Source organism: Micropterus salmoides, unplaced genomic scaffold (genome assembly GCF_014851395.1).
Source record: "Micropterus salmoides isolate LMB-PRFRI ecotype aquatic unplaced genomic scaffold, ASM1485139v1 Ms_hic_scaffold_12, whole genome shotgun sequence".
Classification (NCBI taxonomy): Eukaryota; Metazoa; Chordata; class Actinopteri; order Centrarchiformes; family Centrarchidae; genus Micropterus; species Micropterus salmoides.
In genome coordinates, this window is record NW_024040263.1 from 25950360 (window position 1) to 25969792 (window position 19433).

The 19433-nt window shown below is 40.2% G+C and overlaps 1 protein-coding gene across 4 annotated transcripts; it reads right to left on the bottom strand.

Moving 5' to 3' along the window:
• Window positions 1–133: 133 nt before the first annotated feature.
• Window positions 134–18368, bottom strand: slc44a2 (solute carrier family 44 member 2). Of its 4 annotated transcripts, none has more exons than XM_038714266.1 (22): window positions 18214–18367; window positions 10399–10447; window positions 10253–10326; window positions 8973–9057; window positions 8724–8808; window positions 8515–8628; window positions 8339–8399; window positions 8071–8197; window positions 7183–7266; window positions 6820–6932; window positions 6605–6736; window positions 6421–6520; window positions 6208–6300; window positions 5696–5780; window positions 5247–5509; window positions 5006–5100; window positions 4348–4451; window positions 4181–4254; window positions 3963–4033; window positions 3774–3862; window positions 3596–3680; window positions 134–967 (listed from the first exon to the last, which is right to left on the bottom strand). In XM_038714266.1, exons 1-22 carry the CDS (start codon window positions 18248–18250, stop codon window positions 858–860), a joined length of 2130 nt encoding a protein of 709 aa, XP_038570194.1. In that variant the 5' UTR covers window positions 18251–18367; the 3' UTR covers window positions 134–857. The 4 variants fall into 4 exon arrangements, with proteins under 4 accessions (XP_038570194.1, XP_038570193.1, XP_038570192.1 ...); XM_038714265.1 differs by lacking the exon at window positions 18214–18367 and adding an exon at window positions 11977–12294; XM_038714264.1 differs by lacking the exon at window positions 134–967 and adding an exon at window positions 1948–3331 and having other exon boundaries at window positions 18214–18368.
• Between the last annotated feature and the right edge of the window lie 1065 nt (window positions 18369–19433).

Genomic DNA, 19433 nt, shown 5'->3' on the forward strand with positions numbered 1-19433 from the left:
ATGACTTTGTCCATTCTTCTAATTTTTTTTTGTCAGCATTACCAAACAATTTACCCTGATAAACTGATAAAAGAAAATAACAATCTAAATAAACCTAAGAAGCAGTGGGCTTTTGGTTTTTTGAACACAGATATGACAACACAAACTTTAATTGGTTTACAACAAACTCAGAAGGTAATGTAAAACGTCTACAAACTCAAAATGGGGACATTAATCATGGATATGTTTAAATTCAGTGAAGAATATGAACAACAAAAAACACAAGTCATTAAAAAAATAAAAACTGCAAGTGCAAAGTTAAACCACTTGGGTCATTTGTAATCTCTTAAGGCTTTCAGTATCATACTAACCCTTTTGCCTACAGTTTAGCAACTTTACTTTGGTGAGCTGATTTAAAACAGTGCAATAGCCTATAGTTAAACTGATAAAGCACAGCTTTACTCACGTATCAACAGCCATAAAGTGGCAGTATCATTGAAATATATTGGACCCTTCAAAGCTTGAAACTGTGTGACAGAACACAACAAAAAAGAACAAAACGTACAGTCAAAAAGAAAAACATTAGTTTTTAAGGTAAACGGTTTACTTAAATGAACTACAGTTATCATCTGTAACTCAAGCTCGCATGTTCTTTCTGTAATAAAATCACACTTGGTGGGCAAGCACAGGGAGAGAATGGTTTTAAGGCTTTGTAACAACACACAAAATGACCAATAATATCATACAGACAAGATAAATGAATCTCACAGCAAAACAAACAAACAAACATACTGTTCATACATAATGTAGCACAGAAAATGGCACTGTAATCCTCCCTTTGTTCACCATATATACACAAACACACACACATCAGTGACTTAATCTACAGATTTGGGCCCTTCATTGGACTTGTTCAGGAGGGAGAGCAGGTTCTGCGACATGAAATATGGCCTCTCTGCTGATCCATCATTGCGCTCCAGATCCTCCACTGTGACATGGACAGAAACAGTTGAGGAACAACATTTTCAGTGTCAGCACACTTACACTGAATAGTGATGCATTGTCTATCTATTGTCTGTTTTGCCTTTCAGCTCATTAAGAATTAAAGGGCTATTACAGCACTTCTATATAATAAGGAGTCTTGCAAGAGACAGTTACAGAGTAACTTAACACCAGGCTGACAAGCAGTGTGTTGCTGCCCCCTTTGTTCGAAAGTTTCAAGTCCGCTGGGTTTGGTTAGAAGTGTGCTCTGTTGTACCTGTAACCACACCCAACAGTGATGTTACCGGGTCCTGGAGTACACCGGTACATCACTCCAGCAAGGTGAGAAGATAAACCACTAGAGGTCAGGAAAAACAATATTTTCAGGAGGTCTTAACTTACTCTCTAACTAAAGAAAATAAAATAATGCTCCAAATCAGTGGTTCCCCACCTGGGGCCTTCCTTCTGAGAAGCAAAAATCGCTCTTTGGCTGCACAGTTTACAAATCACACAGTCCATAACCTGTGATTGGGGCCACAAGTAGACATTGTTTAATTTTAAGGGGTCACAGGCCAAAAACTCTGGGACCCTCTGTTCTATATCAATGCAGCAGAGGGAGAGTTGTTCTGATTTTAGTCCCTTACATGCATCAAGTTACAAAAACCCAGGATACTACACTTCCCATAATGTAACAGTAACTGAATCTGTTTGTTAGCAAATGCCCACAGCTTTGTAACACAGACTTTATGTCTAAAATTTGGAGTCTCAAATCCCAGCCTGTGATAAATCAAGGTATGTCAACAGAGTAATTTCCACAGAAAGCATTTCACAACTGTTGGCTGAGTAGTACTCTCCATGACAAGTGACTTTAATATGTAAAATGTTTGGATCGTTCTGGCTGACTTTGTTGGACATGAATACTCACCTGCTTCCAAATGCCAAACCACCTTGAAATCCGTGTGTATACCCATAACAGAACTACGCTGATTAAATACAATCACCTTTAATCAAGATTTACATCCAATAAATATGGAATGTCATCAGTTACTTTCAGTGAAAATCAACTCTCAACATCTTTCACAAGGTGACAAGACAAAAAAGGTACAAAAGCATCCAGATATTTAAGATGTTAGTTGCGAGCATTCAGAAGGCCATGTCTACACCATGCAGCACTTAGAGAGAGAGAGAAAGAGAGAGCGAGAGAGCGAGAGAGAGGACAGAGCAAGGCAGGTGGGATCAGTGAACAACTGGAGGGGCCCGTAGAGAGGTCACGATGGCTGGGTCATGGCGACACAATCACTGCACTTACGCCAGTCCGAAATACCAAGGCAAGTAGGTGGCATTACAATACATGGGATCCCATCTTGTCGAGGATCTCTACAAGGCCAAAGCCAAAAAATAATAGACACTATTGTATATATAAGTTCCATAGGAAAAAAAGATCCAATATTCATACAGTATATCAAATATGTCTGAAACATTTTGGCGTCAGCTGGTATTGTTGTAAATAGTGAAAGAGATTCACCATCGAATGACGTGTTTGTTCTGGCTGTAAACAGGGTACTTAGTGGTTCTGTAGTGCATTCGTTAACAGGATTAAGACAACAAATATTAGTGACAGTAATCAGGCACAGGTTCAGCACTCACAATATTCTACAGATCTTCACAATATAAAAACCAACACTGTTCTAAAACCAACACAAGAGATTTGTTTTCAAGCTACAGAGATGCACTGGGCTTTTTGACCTGCTTCAACCTTCACATGGCGACCACAATTTTCCCCAGCTGGACATCACATCACCCACACAGCAAGGCGATCTGAAATTTTAGCGTGTTGTGTGCTGTACATTTAACATGTCAAAAAGTTGTAGTTCTTTCATTCTTTCTATCTACTCATGTGGTGCAGACGGAGAATTTTCTTCCTGCAATTCCTCTTTCTTTTCACCAGTCTCCTCTTTCTCAGCCTCCACAGCTGGAAGCGGAGCCTCCTCGGTCTTTCCCTCCTGCTTCAACTCCTGCTTTTCGCCCACCTCAGCTTCTTCTTTCTTTTCAGCCTCCTCTGCCTCACCAACTTTTTGTTCTTCATTTTTCTCCTCCTTTGGCTCTTCAGCATCTGTCTTGGACTGCAGAGGCTGCTCCTCCTCGTTGTCCTGCTTGAGCACCGTCTGCTGTTTCAGTTGGATCTCTCCATCATGTTGCTGCTGAAGAGGGGTTTCCTCTTCCAGTTTCACCTCGTCTGCGAGCTTCACAGAATCAACCTGCTCAACGCCATCTTCCTCCAGCCTCTTTGTTTTGGAGAGGATCTCGTGCAGCTCGGGGGACATGAAGTAAGGCTTTTCAGACGAGCCATCATTTCTTTCCAAGTCCTCACCTTTTGCGTGTGTGGGGAATGCATATTTTGCGTTTTTGGTTGGGTTATTGGAAAATTAGGGGAAAATGAAAACATGAAATAAAGGGAATGTGTGAAAATAAAGTAAAGTGAAATTAATGGGAGGAATGAGACAAAGAGAAGAGGAGTTAGAAACATGGCTGGAAGAAGAAACCAGCATCTCAGCTTGAGACAGTTGTATGAGTGCTTGAAAGAAGAGAGATTTGCAGGAGATCTGGCAGAACGTTACCGAATGAAGGTACTTACAGAAGCAGAGGAACAGTGTGTCCACACACATGGCGTACACGCTGAAGAATCCATGGGCGATGAGGTAGGATCCCACTATCACTGTCTAGGTGAAGAAAATCACATACATCAAGGTCTCTGCTGGGGTGTCAAAGCCCAGAGGTGAGCTCAAAACTAAGTTATACAAACTGTCTCTCACCAGTATGGGCACCCAGTAGTAGTTCAGAGATGGAGCAGCGTCTTCTACTGCTTTGATTCTTCCAGAGAAAAAGAAGAAAGAGAAGATACCTGTGCAGAAAAAAAAACAAAGACGTGAATTGGTGAATTTAAACAAGACGTCCAGACTGATCTCTCTCCAGTTTGGGTCTAAAAATAAAATCTCTCCTACCAACAATTCCAACGATTAGGAGTTTCCCAAGAAACAGCAGGAAGTCGGTCACTTTATCTAAAACAGCCACCCTGTGATGAAATGGGCACATTAGAGAATATGAAAGTAAATTAGCAAATTAAACTAGGCTAAGAATAGCTTAAATATTATAATATACATGTTGTAGTGTAAGGCTTATAGATTTAAACATTGTGGATATTAATATAATGAAATCCCACCTGATAATGTTCCTCATGAGAAGGAAGAAGGCATCTCGAGCTGAGGGACAGAAACTTTTTCCATAGATGGCAATCTGGAGAAAAGAACACCAATAACAATTTACCACTTTAAAACCTGACCAGACCCAAGATCTCTCATGCAGCGGTGTCCAGTTACAAGAACTCACCATGATGTAGGCATTTCTGTTAAGGAACTTGATACATTTCTCCAGACACCAGAAGCAGCACTTCATGCAGCTTAGCAGGAATTTAGCAAACCTGTTCTGAGCACCTGAAGGATGAGAGCGAGAATGTTTCAATTACAGGAACAAACTATGACCGGAAATGTTTACATAAGCACAATAATCTGATTATTTCCTGTGTTCAGGTCTTACTTGGGTTAAACCAAGTTTGATACCCTGTAAGTGTCCCTGTTGCTATAAATAAATCAGATATGATATTTTGTGCACCTGTAAGGTGGAGGATATAAGTAACAGTTACTTGCATGAAAGGTGCAAACTACATAAAGTAGGTGGGAAAAATAAATAAATAAATAAATGTTTGCACCAATAGCAGTAATATTGTACAAGGTTTGAATATCAGTGTGTACAGGCATCTTAACCAGGTCTTTTATGATTGTTGTATTAGATAACCTGCATTATTCTGACCTTCGGCATTACACTTGCATCTATGCAAAACCAGGATTCAAGACAAACCAGCTTAACAATATCCAAAGTGCAAACACACACAGTCACTGATAAATATATGACAATGATGAAGATGCACAGTCAGCACCCAAGTAATTTAAGAATTCAGTCATCTTGTTCTAAAGTTATATCTTCTGACCTTTCAATTTTTGATCCAGGTACTCCAGAAAGACCCTGATAACCTGGACTATAGACAGGATCAGAGAGCCAAAAGCCAGGGAGCCTGTGTGGTATCTGGACAGGAGGAGGTAACAGAAGCCATCTGTGAGCATGAACCACTACTTACTCAGGCAGGGTAAGCCTCACACACACGTTTTAAAATTACACAGATACACGTAAGTGGACAGACTGCACACACAAATACAAATTCAGCCTCTAACCGGAGGGCCCGTCCCAGCGAGGAGAAGATGGGGAATGCAGGAATATCCTCAGGCTTCTTGAAGGCCCAGTAATACGAGGCGAAGGCCCCTGACAGAGTGACCTGGCCCAGGGCCGTCACGAAGTTGGCACACCAGAAGAAGAGGAAGACATTGTAGAACTGGAACAGGATGAGGTATTTGTGGTAGAGCGTCTCTCCACCATAAAAGGCAAACAGGCACTCTGCATCCGGACACTGTGCTGAAGCGTTGGAGATGTTAAACGTCTGGGGAATGAGAGAAGTGTAACACCTCAGGAGTTATTGATCATCATCAGGACATTCTCAAACAGTTTCTTCTTAAAAGGTGTCAAGCTGAATGAGCTGAATATTTGTTTGGCTTTTTGGCTGAACTTCACGCACACACACCTTCATTCAGTTCATATAATGTGGCAGTGACATTTACAAGCGTACCTTGGGATCACAGGTCTCTAGTGCGTACTCACACTCAGAGTTGTTGAACACTTTATACACCTGCTCATTAGAGGTGGATAAGAAACTGGTCAGAACGGTCAAGGAGATTATGTCAACAAAGGGAGGATATCTCTGAAAAGGTCACTATCAAGAGACATCTGCATCTGTTTATAAATATATGGATACAAAGGGTACAGTCTTCAGAAGTAGAAAATATAATGGACTGAAAGTTTTACTGAATTGGCTAATTAACATAGATCATTATTCAAATTAACAGGTTAAGCATTTAATTAATTTAGGTAATTTAAAAGATTTTTTTGCTTTTGGTTTGTCTTATTTTTATCTTTTTTTATATCTTAGCATATTTACTTGATTTATTTTCAAATATATAAAGTATCAATAAAAGAACTATGCAGTGTAGGATTGGGAATTTAATTTGTCCAATCAAAAAAGAAAAGTGACACATTGACATATTAGTGTTTCGTCCATCATCTGGAAAAATAAAAGGATACACAGCAGTGATGGCCCAGTAAGCAATCACCACAGCCAGGAGGGCAAAGGTCAGCAGTGGGTAGAACAGCGAAGACATCACGTGACCAACAGCTCTGAAAAAGAAAACATTAATCGAAAGCTGTAAATACAACATTGACATATTATTACCATTTAATATTGTTATGCTAAACATGTTACATTTACATGTTTACAATGCACGTTGCCAGACTGACCTGCTGGCCTCTTTGATGAGGGCGATGGCAATCATGATTCTTTTCCTGAGGAAGATGAGTAGCAGGATGATGATGACCTCCACAATAGCCAGGATGATCACTGCAAAACAGTGAAGGCATTGAATTAACAGGATTATACTCCATACTGACATCTAATTAAGACTGAAAGTGTGTTTGTGCGTACTGAAGGCCAGCCAGGTCTGTCTGATCTGCAGGTAGACAGAGAAGTCTGTCTGCAGTCCCAGGTCACGTATGGTGACGTCAGCGCCTGCCTCTCCCTTCAGACTTGCATACTCCATGTAACAGTGAAAAATCCCTAAAAGAATCGTTCAAATATTTAGAAGTTTTTCATTTTAATAAAAGCAGCAACTTTATAATTTATACAGGCTGAAGACTTACCATATCCAATGACTAGAATAACCAAAACAATCATGACCCAGACCATGACGCCAGCCAGGAATCGCAGCAAGACGATGAAAATCAAGCTGACGACCATGGCAATCACCAGACCACTGGAGGAGGTAGACACATCAAACATTTTAACATACTGAGAGTTAACAACAACAGTCTTTAAGCATTTATGCCTGTGATCTTAACAGTCGCAGTCATAATCATATTTCACAGCTATGATAACTGTATGTGTTTTGATAATTACAGTAGGTCATCTGTTTAGTGGCTATAAAAAGTCGTTTTGTCTTGTGTTGTACTGAAGTTCTAAACAACACTATTCTGTTACTGTAAGTAGAAAGTGGACAGACTTACAGCAATATCCAGTGCCAAGACTGAGTGTAGTCCTCAAAGATTCTCATGGCCACCTGACGAGCTTCAACAACCACATTTGATTTCCTTTAACAAAAGTAAATAAGTTAAAAACAAACTACCACTGTCCAGAAACTTAGTAAAAGGTTTGAGAAACGGTGGAACAATTAAGAAGACTGTGTGTCTCGTTTAGCTGAAAACTTTGGTAGCTAACATTATAAAACTACACTAACTAACTAACTAACTAACTAACACTGTATAAGCATCGTGTATTCTGACACCTTTCAATCAGAACCAGCATCAACTTTTTCAACAATTTGACCTACAGCAGCTCAACTGTTGGATCAGACTACACAGGCCAGTCTTCTCTCCCCATGTGCATCAGTGATCCTTGGCCGCCCATGATCCTGTTTGCCTTCCTTGGACCAATTTTGATAGGTACTGACCCCTGCAGACCGTTTTGGAGATGCTCTGACCCAGTTGTCTAGCCATTACAATTTGGCCCTTGTCAAAGTCACTCAAATCCATTTTTCCTGCTTCTAAAACATCAACTATGAGGACAAAATGTTCACTTGCTGCCTAATATATCACACCCACTGACAGATGCCATGGTAACTTGTCCTTGGTCATTATGTTATGGCTGATTGGTGTATTAATCAACTAATCCATTACATGAATAATTGTTTCAGCACTAATTCTATCACACAGTTACTGGCCCATTGCATCTGGGAGACCCGTGCTGATTTATCAAGCAAGTTAGAAGTATAACAGAATTGTACCGGTGTTTTAATCAAGTTGTAAAACACTAAGAGACGTGTTGAAAAATGTTCTTAATATAATATAATCATATTTTGTGTATATGTGTGTTGCCATACAGTGATAAGGACTCACTTTGATGCCTCCAGCACATCTGTGGCATTGACACTGACGCCCCTTCCATTATCAACAGTGGTCGCATTTCCCACCACCACCACCCCATCTTTCAAAGTTCCCAAGGCGGGGAGGCAGCGACGCGTGACTGTGGAGGGAAGAGATGATCCATTAATATGGTTTGTTTCAATTTCACACAAAAACAACAGAGCTAAAGACAAATAAACAGCTTGTAGTGTGGGAGAAAATTAAGTAACTTTAGGTGAAGAAGAACAAGCTTCTCACTTACAGGCTTTACTGGGCATCAGCATAGCAGGACACAATTTTTCCTTCAGGATCTCGGGAGCACTCTGAATCATGTAAAACATTCAATGTACTTTCAAAAACATCTTTTGTCACACTGTAATGTACATTTCACAGTAAGTATCTATACAATGTGAATAATCAAAGTATTTGAATATGTACCAAACTGATGTCCACTCCTTCCTTACAGAATTGTTGATAATATTTACGGTCTTCTCCGCTGCCTTTTGCTTTCACCAATGTCAGAGGCCTGTCAGGACAGCTTTCCACACATAACTAGGCACAAATAACAACATACAATCATGACAATTAATGTGACTGTTACAAAGGATAAATGTTGCAATAAAACACAAGCAAATATAATTTCTAACCTGTGTGGTGGGACACTGGAACTCCAGCAGCACCAGGGGACTTGCACATTTCAGGATGTTGAAGTAAAACAGAAAAGGTTTCTTCCTGTTGTGTAAGAACAGTAAAACAAAACTGATGTTTATTTATGATACAGAACAAATAATAAAGTTCCAAATGAGGGCTAATGATACAGTAGTACCTATCATTATCTGAAATACACAACACAGTCTTTATGTGAAAGATCATGTTCATATTGTCAGGTGACTCACTCCAGAGGTGTTCCAGCTTGTCCGCAGAACTGCCCCCTGCTGTCTGTTGGATAGATCACTTTCCTTGGGTCACCCTGAGACCAGGCTACATGGAAAATAATTTACATAATTCAGAACAAAGGTGGACATTAAATCAAACAAAAATAAATATTAAAGCTGGAGTGTTGCACATGCTGCTCTTGGCTATCACCAGATCTTCCTATAAATGCTAAATTAAACAAACTGTATGTTTTCTGACATATTTGTAATTTCGGATGTATGAATTACCTCTTTGTTGACGATATGTGACGAAAAGTAAACTCATACTGCAGCAAAGACATGGAAAAAGGTTTGCCGTACACACACACACACACAGTGAGGTGCAGACCAGTGTGATTGACGGCCGTGGCCACAGCCAAACAATTTAGTTTCACAAACTAACCCACATCATAACTGTCATGGTTTGGGTTATAGTTGTGTATTTCCTGTTATATTGTGTATTGAATCCGTCCTGATGTGTCTTTGTTAACTTCACTTCCTATCTTTTTATGTTTTCCCACCTGTGTGATTGTCTGATTAGTTATACCCTTCATTATGCTCACCACTGTAGTGTATTTAGTTGGTTTGTTACCCTCAGTCTGTCCCGGTTTATCTTTGTCGATAGACCTTACGTTCCAGCCCTTGTTAGATTTTTTTGCCTGTGTTGGGCTGTTTACCTGGCTATGACCCTTGCCTGCCTTTCCACATTGTAAGCCTTTTGTTCATGTTTGTTTTGTGCCTTTTATTAAATCTTTTAACTGTACCTCTTCTGCAATTGGGTCTTATCCCTTGTTATCCACCTAACCTGTTAGCATTATTGTTAATTAGCACATGTTCAGTTACTCTCAAATTGCAGTCACAGACTCCAACTCTGTTAATGTAGTTGCCTTAAGTTTTGCAAATCCTTTATGGCTTACATAAAAAAACCAACATGGGTACCTCTTTGTCTTTCTTAACCTAATGTCTTTCTTTTCTTGCCTGCATCAGGGTGGTGTGGTTTTACAAATGTACTGCATGTTTTGTACTAATGTTGTACTTAATATCTATGTTAGGCTGCTTCTAAATAATCTGGGAACAGCCTTATACATCCTGATGAAGTCAAGACAGCCCAAAATGTGTGGCAAGTAAACCATGCTGTACATGTTTAGACAGTCTCAAATATAAAAGTAGATAATGCACAATAATAAAAGCAGGATTTCTCTAAAATCATGCGTCTAAGCAATGAAACAGTGCATATTGTAGTAATGACAGCTCAATCTTACCAAGGATTCCCACAGCAAAGTACCCCAACAGGGCTAAGATGAAGAGAATACAGCAGAGGACATCTGTGCAGCCCCTGAGAAGAGGAGAATATTGATATTGGTGTCCTGTACTACAGAAAGAAAACAATTGTGATCAGTGATCTCACCTGTTGTGAATCGGCCCTTTGAAGTTTGGGTCAAACTTCCTGGACTCCCCTGGGGATATAAAAAAGACAACAGGCTTGTAAGTGTTTTCTCCTATAAAATTAATTTCAGACTTCTGATAAGTCAAACACATGCATTAAGACTAGATCATCAAAAACTAGTGGTGTCACTTCAGGGACTCTCTTTGCTAGCCACTTATAATAGTAATGAAGAGAGCTGTTAAACCGCAACCCTATTAACCATGCAAAATAAGAAGAGGAAAAAAAGTAGTTTTTGCTGGCCAGATAACTGCATTGAAACATCACAATATTAAAAGTTCTTTGCTGTTCTTAAATTTTGTCCTTTGCCACTCTGTGACCATCGGTCTATGTCATGAAAGCAAAACTGTATATTGTAAATGTCACTGCAGGAGCACAGTACAATGGCAAATAATGTGAATATGCAACTGTATCGTTCATATGGTCTTATAATTAACATATTTTTCTATCTCCATTTCCTGTTGGTATCTTTACCGTCATTATGATATATAAAAAGGCAAAATACATTGTTCAATAGCTTTTCCAACAGTACTTCTGAAGTGCTTATTGTGTGAGGGTGGCTATGGCAATATATGTATCCCTAATAGTTCAATCAAAACTGAAACACAGCTATAAATCCATTTCAGTACATTGCTTAGTGACACAGATATCACACTTAAAAGAATTTATTGACTTCACATTACATTTTGGCAATGTAAAGGCTTGTTTCCCATGACAATAAAGCCCCAGGGAACTGGGAAATGTTTTTTTCTCCTCAATAATTTACACTTTATTTGAAATTATTAAGTTATTAGTAACTACAGTAAGGTGTATGAATAAGTTAAATGTACGTGCGCACACAGAACACTCTGCATACGGGAGATACACGAGTACAATATATACAGTACAATAAGTTTAATCCCATGTATTGACAAGACAGGATATTTTCTAGAACAAAAGAATTATTCTGCCCGACAGTCATGCCTAGCAACCCACAAAATGGCTCCCTGGCGGTTGTGAGCTCCCCATGGACATCTCTAACAGCCATGGAAACACCTCAGACACAGCAGAGGAGAAACATCAACCAGAGCCACTCTGCTTACAGTGAGCTCATCATGAGCTAACACTGCCAGTCAACATTTCCAAAGAATAATGAATATTCTCATCTGCCATTTTCAGACTTCTGAATTGCACATTGAAATATATTTTACACAGGAAATCAGCTTAGGAAAGAATTCAGCTGTGTGTAAACAATCTCTCTCACCAACATCCTTTTGTACCATAACCATACTCTGAGTTATTACACATCCTGTCACATTACTGTTAAGAGTCTGCGTTAACAATTTGCAGAGACGCAACTTGCACCACCACAAAGACATAATTGGACTGCTGTGGGTAATATGGGACTTAAAACAGTCCACTAACATGACATTTAGTAGATACACATGAGACATTAGTCAATGCAGCAGCAGTCTGACAAGCTTGAATAATGTTAATACGACATTCAGCTACAACTTCATTTTTAGGTTCATCAAATCTAGCCCAGGCAGACTGTTACAGTACCGTGTCTTTCGTATTTTGTCATTCTGTCGTTCTTTCTCTCCCAGTTTTCTCTCATGGACGTGTTTATAGATTTTCTCCGTGCGTTGTGAATAGCAGTTGTTTCTTTACATCTCCTTCCTGTGTGACCTCAACCTCTTCACTTCCTTCTTTCAGTCTATTCAGCTGTCTGCCTTCACCTGCTACTCCCTCTTTGGTCACTCTCTTGGCTAAAGACTTCTCAGGGGGGTTGCAGCAAAAAAAAACGCGTTGATGGGGGGAAATGAGAGAGAAGCAGCAAAAGCAACAAAGACTTGTGGCGCTTGTCAACCTGCTGCTTCCAAAACTGACTAAAGACATCTGACTACAGGGATATGTTTTGAAATTAAAGCTGTCTTTCACTCTGGCATCACAACAATTATTTTAGGCTGAATCAACAGAACTGTTTCCTTGTTACAGCTAAACTCTGCCTCAAAGTAGTCACATGACCAAAATAAATAGCACTCTCTGCTATAATTGGTTTATCTCTCTCTTTAACCCTTGTCTAGTAAGAATTATAGCTTTCAATGTTTTCTCAGCTTCCTGTTTCTACTTTAAGCTGCATCTTCCAGCATTTAGCACCCAGCCCCCCCCCCCCCCATGTGTTTTTCATAAACAATGGTTTTATGCATTGCTAAGACAATGATTTGGTTATGAAGAATTGTGCGTGTCTGATACACATACGAGGCAGTGAGCTGAACTGTTCATCAAAGATAAGACCATCCTACATGCTCTCTGGTGGCACATGACTGCAGACTGGTCTGCCCACTGCTGTCATGTGATAGACTGAGACATGAAATACACTTCCTGTTGTTTCATACACAATGCCATGTCCTTCACCATACAAACTTTCAAACTTGCAGCCCAACAGATACTGGATGTTTGAGGCTGAAATCAACAAGGAATAGTTTTGGGAATGGCACTTATTTGCTTACTTCTTCGGTAAGAACATGAATAAGCATATTTCCCAAAATGCCAAACTATGCCTTTAAAAAAAAAATTATAATGATATATGAGGCCATATTCATGCAGACATAACAGATGACATCCATATCTATGTACTGATTAGCCTCTAAACAGTAAGCTGTTATTTTAAAACAAGTCAAGATTGTTGCCTGTATAGTTGTTTTTGAAAGAGCTGTACAACTGCCAATTTGTTTTATTAAAAATGTTTGAAAAAGACATGTTTTGTGATCAGGCGAGAAGCTTCCGGTCTGAGACGCGACGCCAACGCATAAGTCCCTTAAACCAGCATTTTATTTAATGGCCATAAGAGGACGACTCTTCTGGTAAATTATGGTCCCATTTAGAGGAAAATAGACTATAAAGCAGAGTATGCTTCAGGGTGGGATTATCTATGAGTGACAAGTCGTTACCATGGTGACTTGTCAATCAGGCTAGAGTGACTCGTACCCTAGACACAGTGTAAATTTAACCAGCGCTGCTGAAAAAGTGTATTAGGAGTTGACTGTTCACTTTCTCTGGTGAGTACATATAATTTCAATCACAATCACAATAATCTCTGTTAAAATGACAGTTAACATGAATTACAGATGTACCTAGCTCACGGCCACACACGGCCGTTAACTCCACCATCTCGTCCAAATATCCATACGTCCGTTGCAGCTGGTTGCAAAAAAAAATATCAACATGGCAACGCCCTATCAGCCAAACTCAAGGCTTCAAAACGGCAGTCCACGAACCAACGGGTGACTACACAATGACTACGTAAACTTCTTATACACAGTCTATGTTTGTGATATGTGTTTTTAATTCAAGAAATATTGTGTATTTCAATTCAGTTTTAGACTTCAAGAACTGACATGTTATTGTTAACCATAATAATTCTCTCACATAAGAGTTGCATAAAATAACAGGGTGCTGTATTGTCTACTATCCTGGCTGCAGTTAGACTCAGGGATATTAGCGATTGTTTGCATAGTATTTATATACAAAGTTAAAAGGATTTGTTGTTTCTGTTTGGTCTTACTCCCTGCCAGCTCCCCCTGGGTGACACGGTATGTATACATTTCCTTTTCTCCTTACTGAAGAGGGTAAACATTGAAGGTGATTTTTTTTTATCAGCCTTTCATTTGTATGTAGGACCATCTGTGAACGTGAGAGCCACAGCTCCATTCCAGCTGGAGAAACAGGCGGCTTTTTGCCTGCGTTGTGCCACAAAACAATCTCTGAGTAGATTTGTTGTGTAAAGGCCTTCAAATGTCTTGTTAATTGTCTTTAATAGTTTTTTTATGTAATGTCCAAAATTAATGTGACTGGTTTACTAATGTTGGTCTCAGTAAATGTCAACCAGTGTCTCTTCTACCATTTTTATCCAAAACTACTGAACGGGCAGTATTCAAACAGGTCTCAGAATTCCTCTCACGGAATGACCTCCTAGATCCATACCAGTCTGGTTTTAAGAGTGCCCACTCTACTGAAAACGGCTCTTCTGTCTGTAACAGAAGCCCTAAGGTCAGCTAAAGCTGCAGCCCAATCCACGGTTCTTATCCTGCTTGACCTTTCAGCTGCCTTTGACACAGTCAACCACAGGATCCTGCTATCCGCTCTCTCAGCAATGGGCATCTTGAGTAAAGCACTCCTGTGGTTCGAATCCTACCTCTCGGGGCGTTCCTACAATGTTTTGTGGCAAGGACAATTATCCTCCTCCCACTGCCTCTCCACAGGGGTACCCCAAGGCTCAGTGCTAGGGCCCCTTCTCTTCTCAATCTACACCACCTCACTAGGGCTGATCATTCAGTCGTACGGCTTCTCTTACCACTGCTACACAGACGATACGCAACTCTACCTATCCTTCCTGCCAGGCGATCCCACCGTCTGGGCGTGGATCACGGACTGTCTCTCGGACATATATGCATGGATGAAGGCTTGCCACCTTCAACTAAACTTCTCCAAGACTGAACTCTTGGTCATTCCAGCCAAGCAATCTATCCACCATAACATCAAACTACAAATTGACTCCTCAACCATCACTCCAACCAAGGTGCTGAGAAACTTGGGTGTCATGATCGATGACCAGCTGTCCTTTTCAGACCATGTTGCTGTTGTCTCTCGGTCATGCCGCTTTGCTCTATACAACATAAGGAAAATCAGGCCCTACCTCACTCAGTACGCCACCCAGCTTCTGGTACAGGCCATGGTTATCTCTCGCCTCAACTATTGCAATGCCCTCCTAGCAAGTCTTCCAGTTTGTGCAGTGAAACCCTTACAAATGGTTCAGAACGCAGCAGCATGTCTGGTTTTTGATCAGCCCAAAAAGACTCATGTCACTCCATTACTCAGTGACCTCCACTGGCTCCCTGTGGCCTCCAGAATCAAATTCAAGTCACTAATGCTTGCATACAGAGTGACTACTGGGTCTGCACCCATCTACCTAAACACCATAACACAAACTTACGTTCCTTCTCGGCCGCTACGCTCCTCCAACGAACGCTGCCTGGCTCTGTCATCACTTCACACAAAGCAATCCCAGTCCCGGCTATTCTCATCTGTGACACCACGATGGTGGAACGAACTACCACACGCCATCAGAGCAGGGACGTCCCTCTCTAACTTCAAGAAGCTCTTGAAAACTCATCTCTTCCAAGAACACTTCCTCTTCTCTAACTCCTAACCTCTAACATGCACGTCCTGTGCTCTTCTCTTTCTATCCCCTTACAATTATCTTGTTTTGATTGCACTTTTTGTTAACTCTTACTTCCTTCCCTAGGTATTTACCCCATTGATGTGATATGTACTATGAGCTCTTACTAGTACTTATTGCTGCTCTTACTAGTAAGTATTGTCAGTTGTAGATCTGTATTTGATGCTCTGTTGATGCTTGTATGTTGTTCCTCAAATGTAAGTCACTTTGGATAAAAGTGCCAAATGAGTAAATGTAAATGCAAATGTAAATGTAGAAACTTTAAGAAAATGTTTTAGTAAATAGACATTAGGTTTTTTAGCCTGGGATCCTCAGGTACGTCAATACATACTTGATGGGCGCTGGTGCTGAAAACCCACAGGGCCTAACAGACTAGTCTGCGTGATTTTTAAAAAGTGAATGGAAACAAATGTGAATACTAAAAGTGGAGTAATATGGCTTCTTCTGCTGAAAATATGTGTCATGGTTGTGTGTCTGTATATATATATATATGTATGTATATATATGTGTGTGTGTGTGTGTGTGTGTGTGTGTGTGTGTGTGTGTGTGTGTGTGTGTTTTAAAGGAAGTGATGATGTCATGAGTGATGTGATTGACTAATGGGCCCAGAGGGGTTATCAGATGAGCCCTTCCCTGGCTACCTTAATGGGTTAGCAGCAACTGTGGTTGTTTGGTGTGTGTGTGTATTTGTGTGTGTGCGCAGATGAGGACTGTACATGCACGGAGACATTTATATTCCTTTTGGTCTCCCTTGCTATTTTTCATGACATTTTTATCTTTATATTTAGTCACAGAAACTACTGTATGCGGATGCATCAACAGCTGTTCATGCTTCACAAAAACTCCCCTTTTACAGCTATTAATGAAGTCATTGGCCCACATACTCTTAAAAAGGACAGGAGAGAACACATTAAAGTCTATTTTTGCAGGGTTAAATTCTTAAACTCTGACTACCACTGGCTCAGATCACTCTCTCTCTCTGTCTCTCTCTACTCCTCACAGAAACTGCTTGGATCAAACAGCAAACGTTTGTCTGATTTTTCCAAACCATCAGTTACCAAAGTCCAAATGACAAGCTCTTATTGTTTAACATTTCGCATTGTCTCTGCGTGCATGTGTGTGTGCAGTGCACGTAGTGTGTGTGGTAATGAATCTGATAGTTTGCCAGATTGATATTAACTGGAAGCCTCTTGACTGTGTCTACTGAGTATGTAGAGCAGGCAAGGCTGAACACAGTCCAGGCGGTGCAGGCTGCAGCCTGCCTGCCTGTATACACACAGGCCTAGACAGACGTAAATTGTAGTAGTACTAGTAGGCAACCAGGGACAGCTCACAGGTCAAACTGCTAATACAAACTGCTGTTTCAGAATACTGGTGAGCTGGAATCTGTATTGTGTGCTTGAATCGTATAAACCTATCTCCAGTTTAAATGGGCTGTGGTTTTTTACCTTTCATGGGGAGGGGAGCTATGGAAAAATAGCTTTTTACATGGTAACAGGAAAGCAACAAGGAAATGCTCCACAGTGGGAGCTCCATGGATTGATTGATGAGGATGTGCATTGTGGGTGTGGGCTGTTGGGAGCATCGTTCATTGTGAAAGAAGCAACAACTCATCTGTCAAACAGCGTTAGTGTTGTCTTCCCAGTTAAATACCAGTGTGAAGACTGCGGTTTGCTTTTGAGCTGTGTATGGCTGTCCTCCCATGTGACAACACTGACATGGGGTCTTAATGAAAGAATAACACCGGTTATGAAAACTTCATGACTCAACAGTCCATATGAACAACAACCCAGCCCAGACACAAGAAGACCACGCCAGGCTGCTAAGTTGGTGCTGGTGGAGAAAATGCACGTGTGTCACACATAATAATCAGTGATGAGTCATGTCTTAGGCTGGTTTAGGGAATGGATTTTCCATAATATGTGAATGCAAAAAAAAATCTGAGTGAACAAAAACAATTTACATCTGTCAACTGCATGAGTGTGCATGTGTAATCATCTGTGTGCATCTGTGGATGAAATGACCATATGCCAATCTACAAAGCCCAGGGGAAAACAACCAAATACAATATCTACTCCTTCTATGTGGTATGTTTAATGTGGGTTCCTGCGATACAGAATAACCAGAATATGAAGGCAATTTAATTCCCATCAAGATAGGCCTTGTTTTAATAGAAGGCAACCTACTTTTCTTTGTCAGCCTATGTTATCAGTAAAATTTAGCCATATAGCAACAAGAGCTGTGTAGTTTTGGTTCCATTTGAAGCTATATTTGGTTTGTATGCTGCTAACCATTCATTTACATTATGCTGCCTTCATTCACTGTTTATTGTAAAATGTAAAAAAATAAGACTAATGAAATGTAGCCTACATTTTCTGACATAAAAGATGAGAACTCCTTCGAAAATAACCCGACAGAAGAGATGACTCCAGATCTGCATAAGACCCATGAGGTCCACACCCATCCATCCCTTGCAGTCATTGTTTCCATTTCTTTGCCCGTTTGGAGAAAAAAAAACAAAGATCGAGGAGAAAACAGTAACATAAACCTATTCTTACCGTATTTAGGGTCCGGATTTTTTTCCTCCAGCTCCATTCTCACACGCTGCTCGGCTCCTCGCTGCTGGTCAGATCTTAGACAGAGCAGTTACCATGGACATGTCGAAGGAAAAAACATCAATAACAGTGGCTGCTACAGTGCTGAAAACCGAAGTGAAGCACGGCGCATTTAGACTCCAGGTTAACGGAGAGGAAATCCAGCCAATGACAGCGCAGAGAAGGGAAACAGACAGCTGCCACAGCCAATCACAGTGCTCCTTAGCGGGACAAACACATTTCTCTCGCCGCTACTTCAATGGAATGTGTAGCGTGTTTGTGAAGGCGTGTTTCTATAGTCTAATGAACATTTTATGCGTCTAGAAAGACGTTTAAAATAACCGGTTTTTATGATCAACACTCATTCAGATAGTTTACATGTTTTGTTTGTTTTTTGTGAGACAAAGGAGTGGTGAAAAATAACAAAGTAGGTTGCATCAGCTGTTGGGTTTTTAAACAAACTGTATGCCTGGTTGCTGCACATATATTGTAATACTGGAGTTAAGGATATATAGTGCTCTAAATTTCATGGTCTTCATGGCTTTACTGTATGCTGACAACACCTATTGTATGTTTTATGTGTTTTAACGACTGTTGCAAAAGAAATTGTCCCTTGGGGACAATAAAGGCTAATCAAATCGGCTCATCTATAATTATAGGCTACTTGAGAACAAATTAGAGATTCTTGTTACTCAGGGTAAGTATTTTCTGCCATATTATACTTCTCTACAATTGAGAGGGAAATGTCCTCTACACCACTGTATAGGCTACAAAATCGCATGTAGGCCTACAGCTACTTTGATGATTAAGGTTTTTTCACACAAAGCATATGATCAGTGTGTTCACTGATCACTGCTCAGTGGTAATATAAGCCTATATAACGTAGTCAAAATTGGCTCAACATTTAACATAGACATTATTAAATACGATATATATATTATACTTCTGTATATTGACTTAAATACAATTTTCAATGTTCCTATAGGTTTTTATTGCATGCTATTGTCACATTTATGTACCACTGGAGCAAAATCTCCACTGCTTTGAGGGGAAAGTGTTTATTTTACTGTAAAAGAAACACATTTTCAGTTCATAAGCAGTGGATCACAGGAGCAGGATACCCTGTAATTTACTTACAGAAATCAATAGATAATCATACAGTTAAGCCGACTACCATCCGGAAA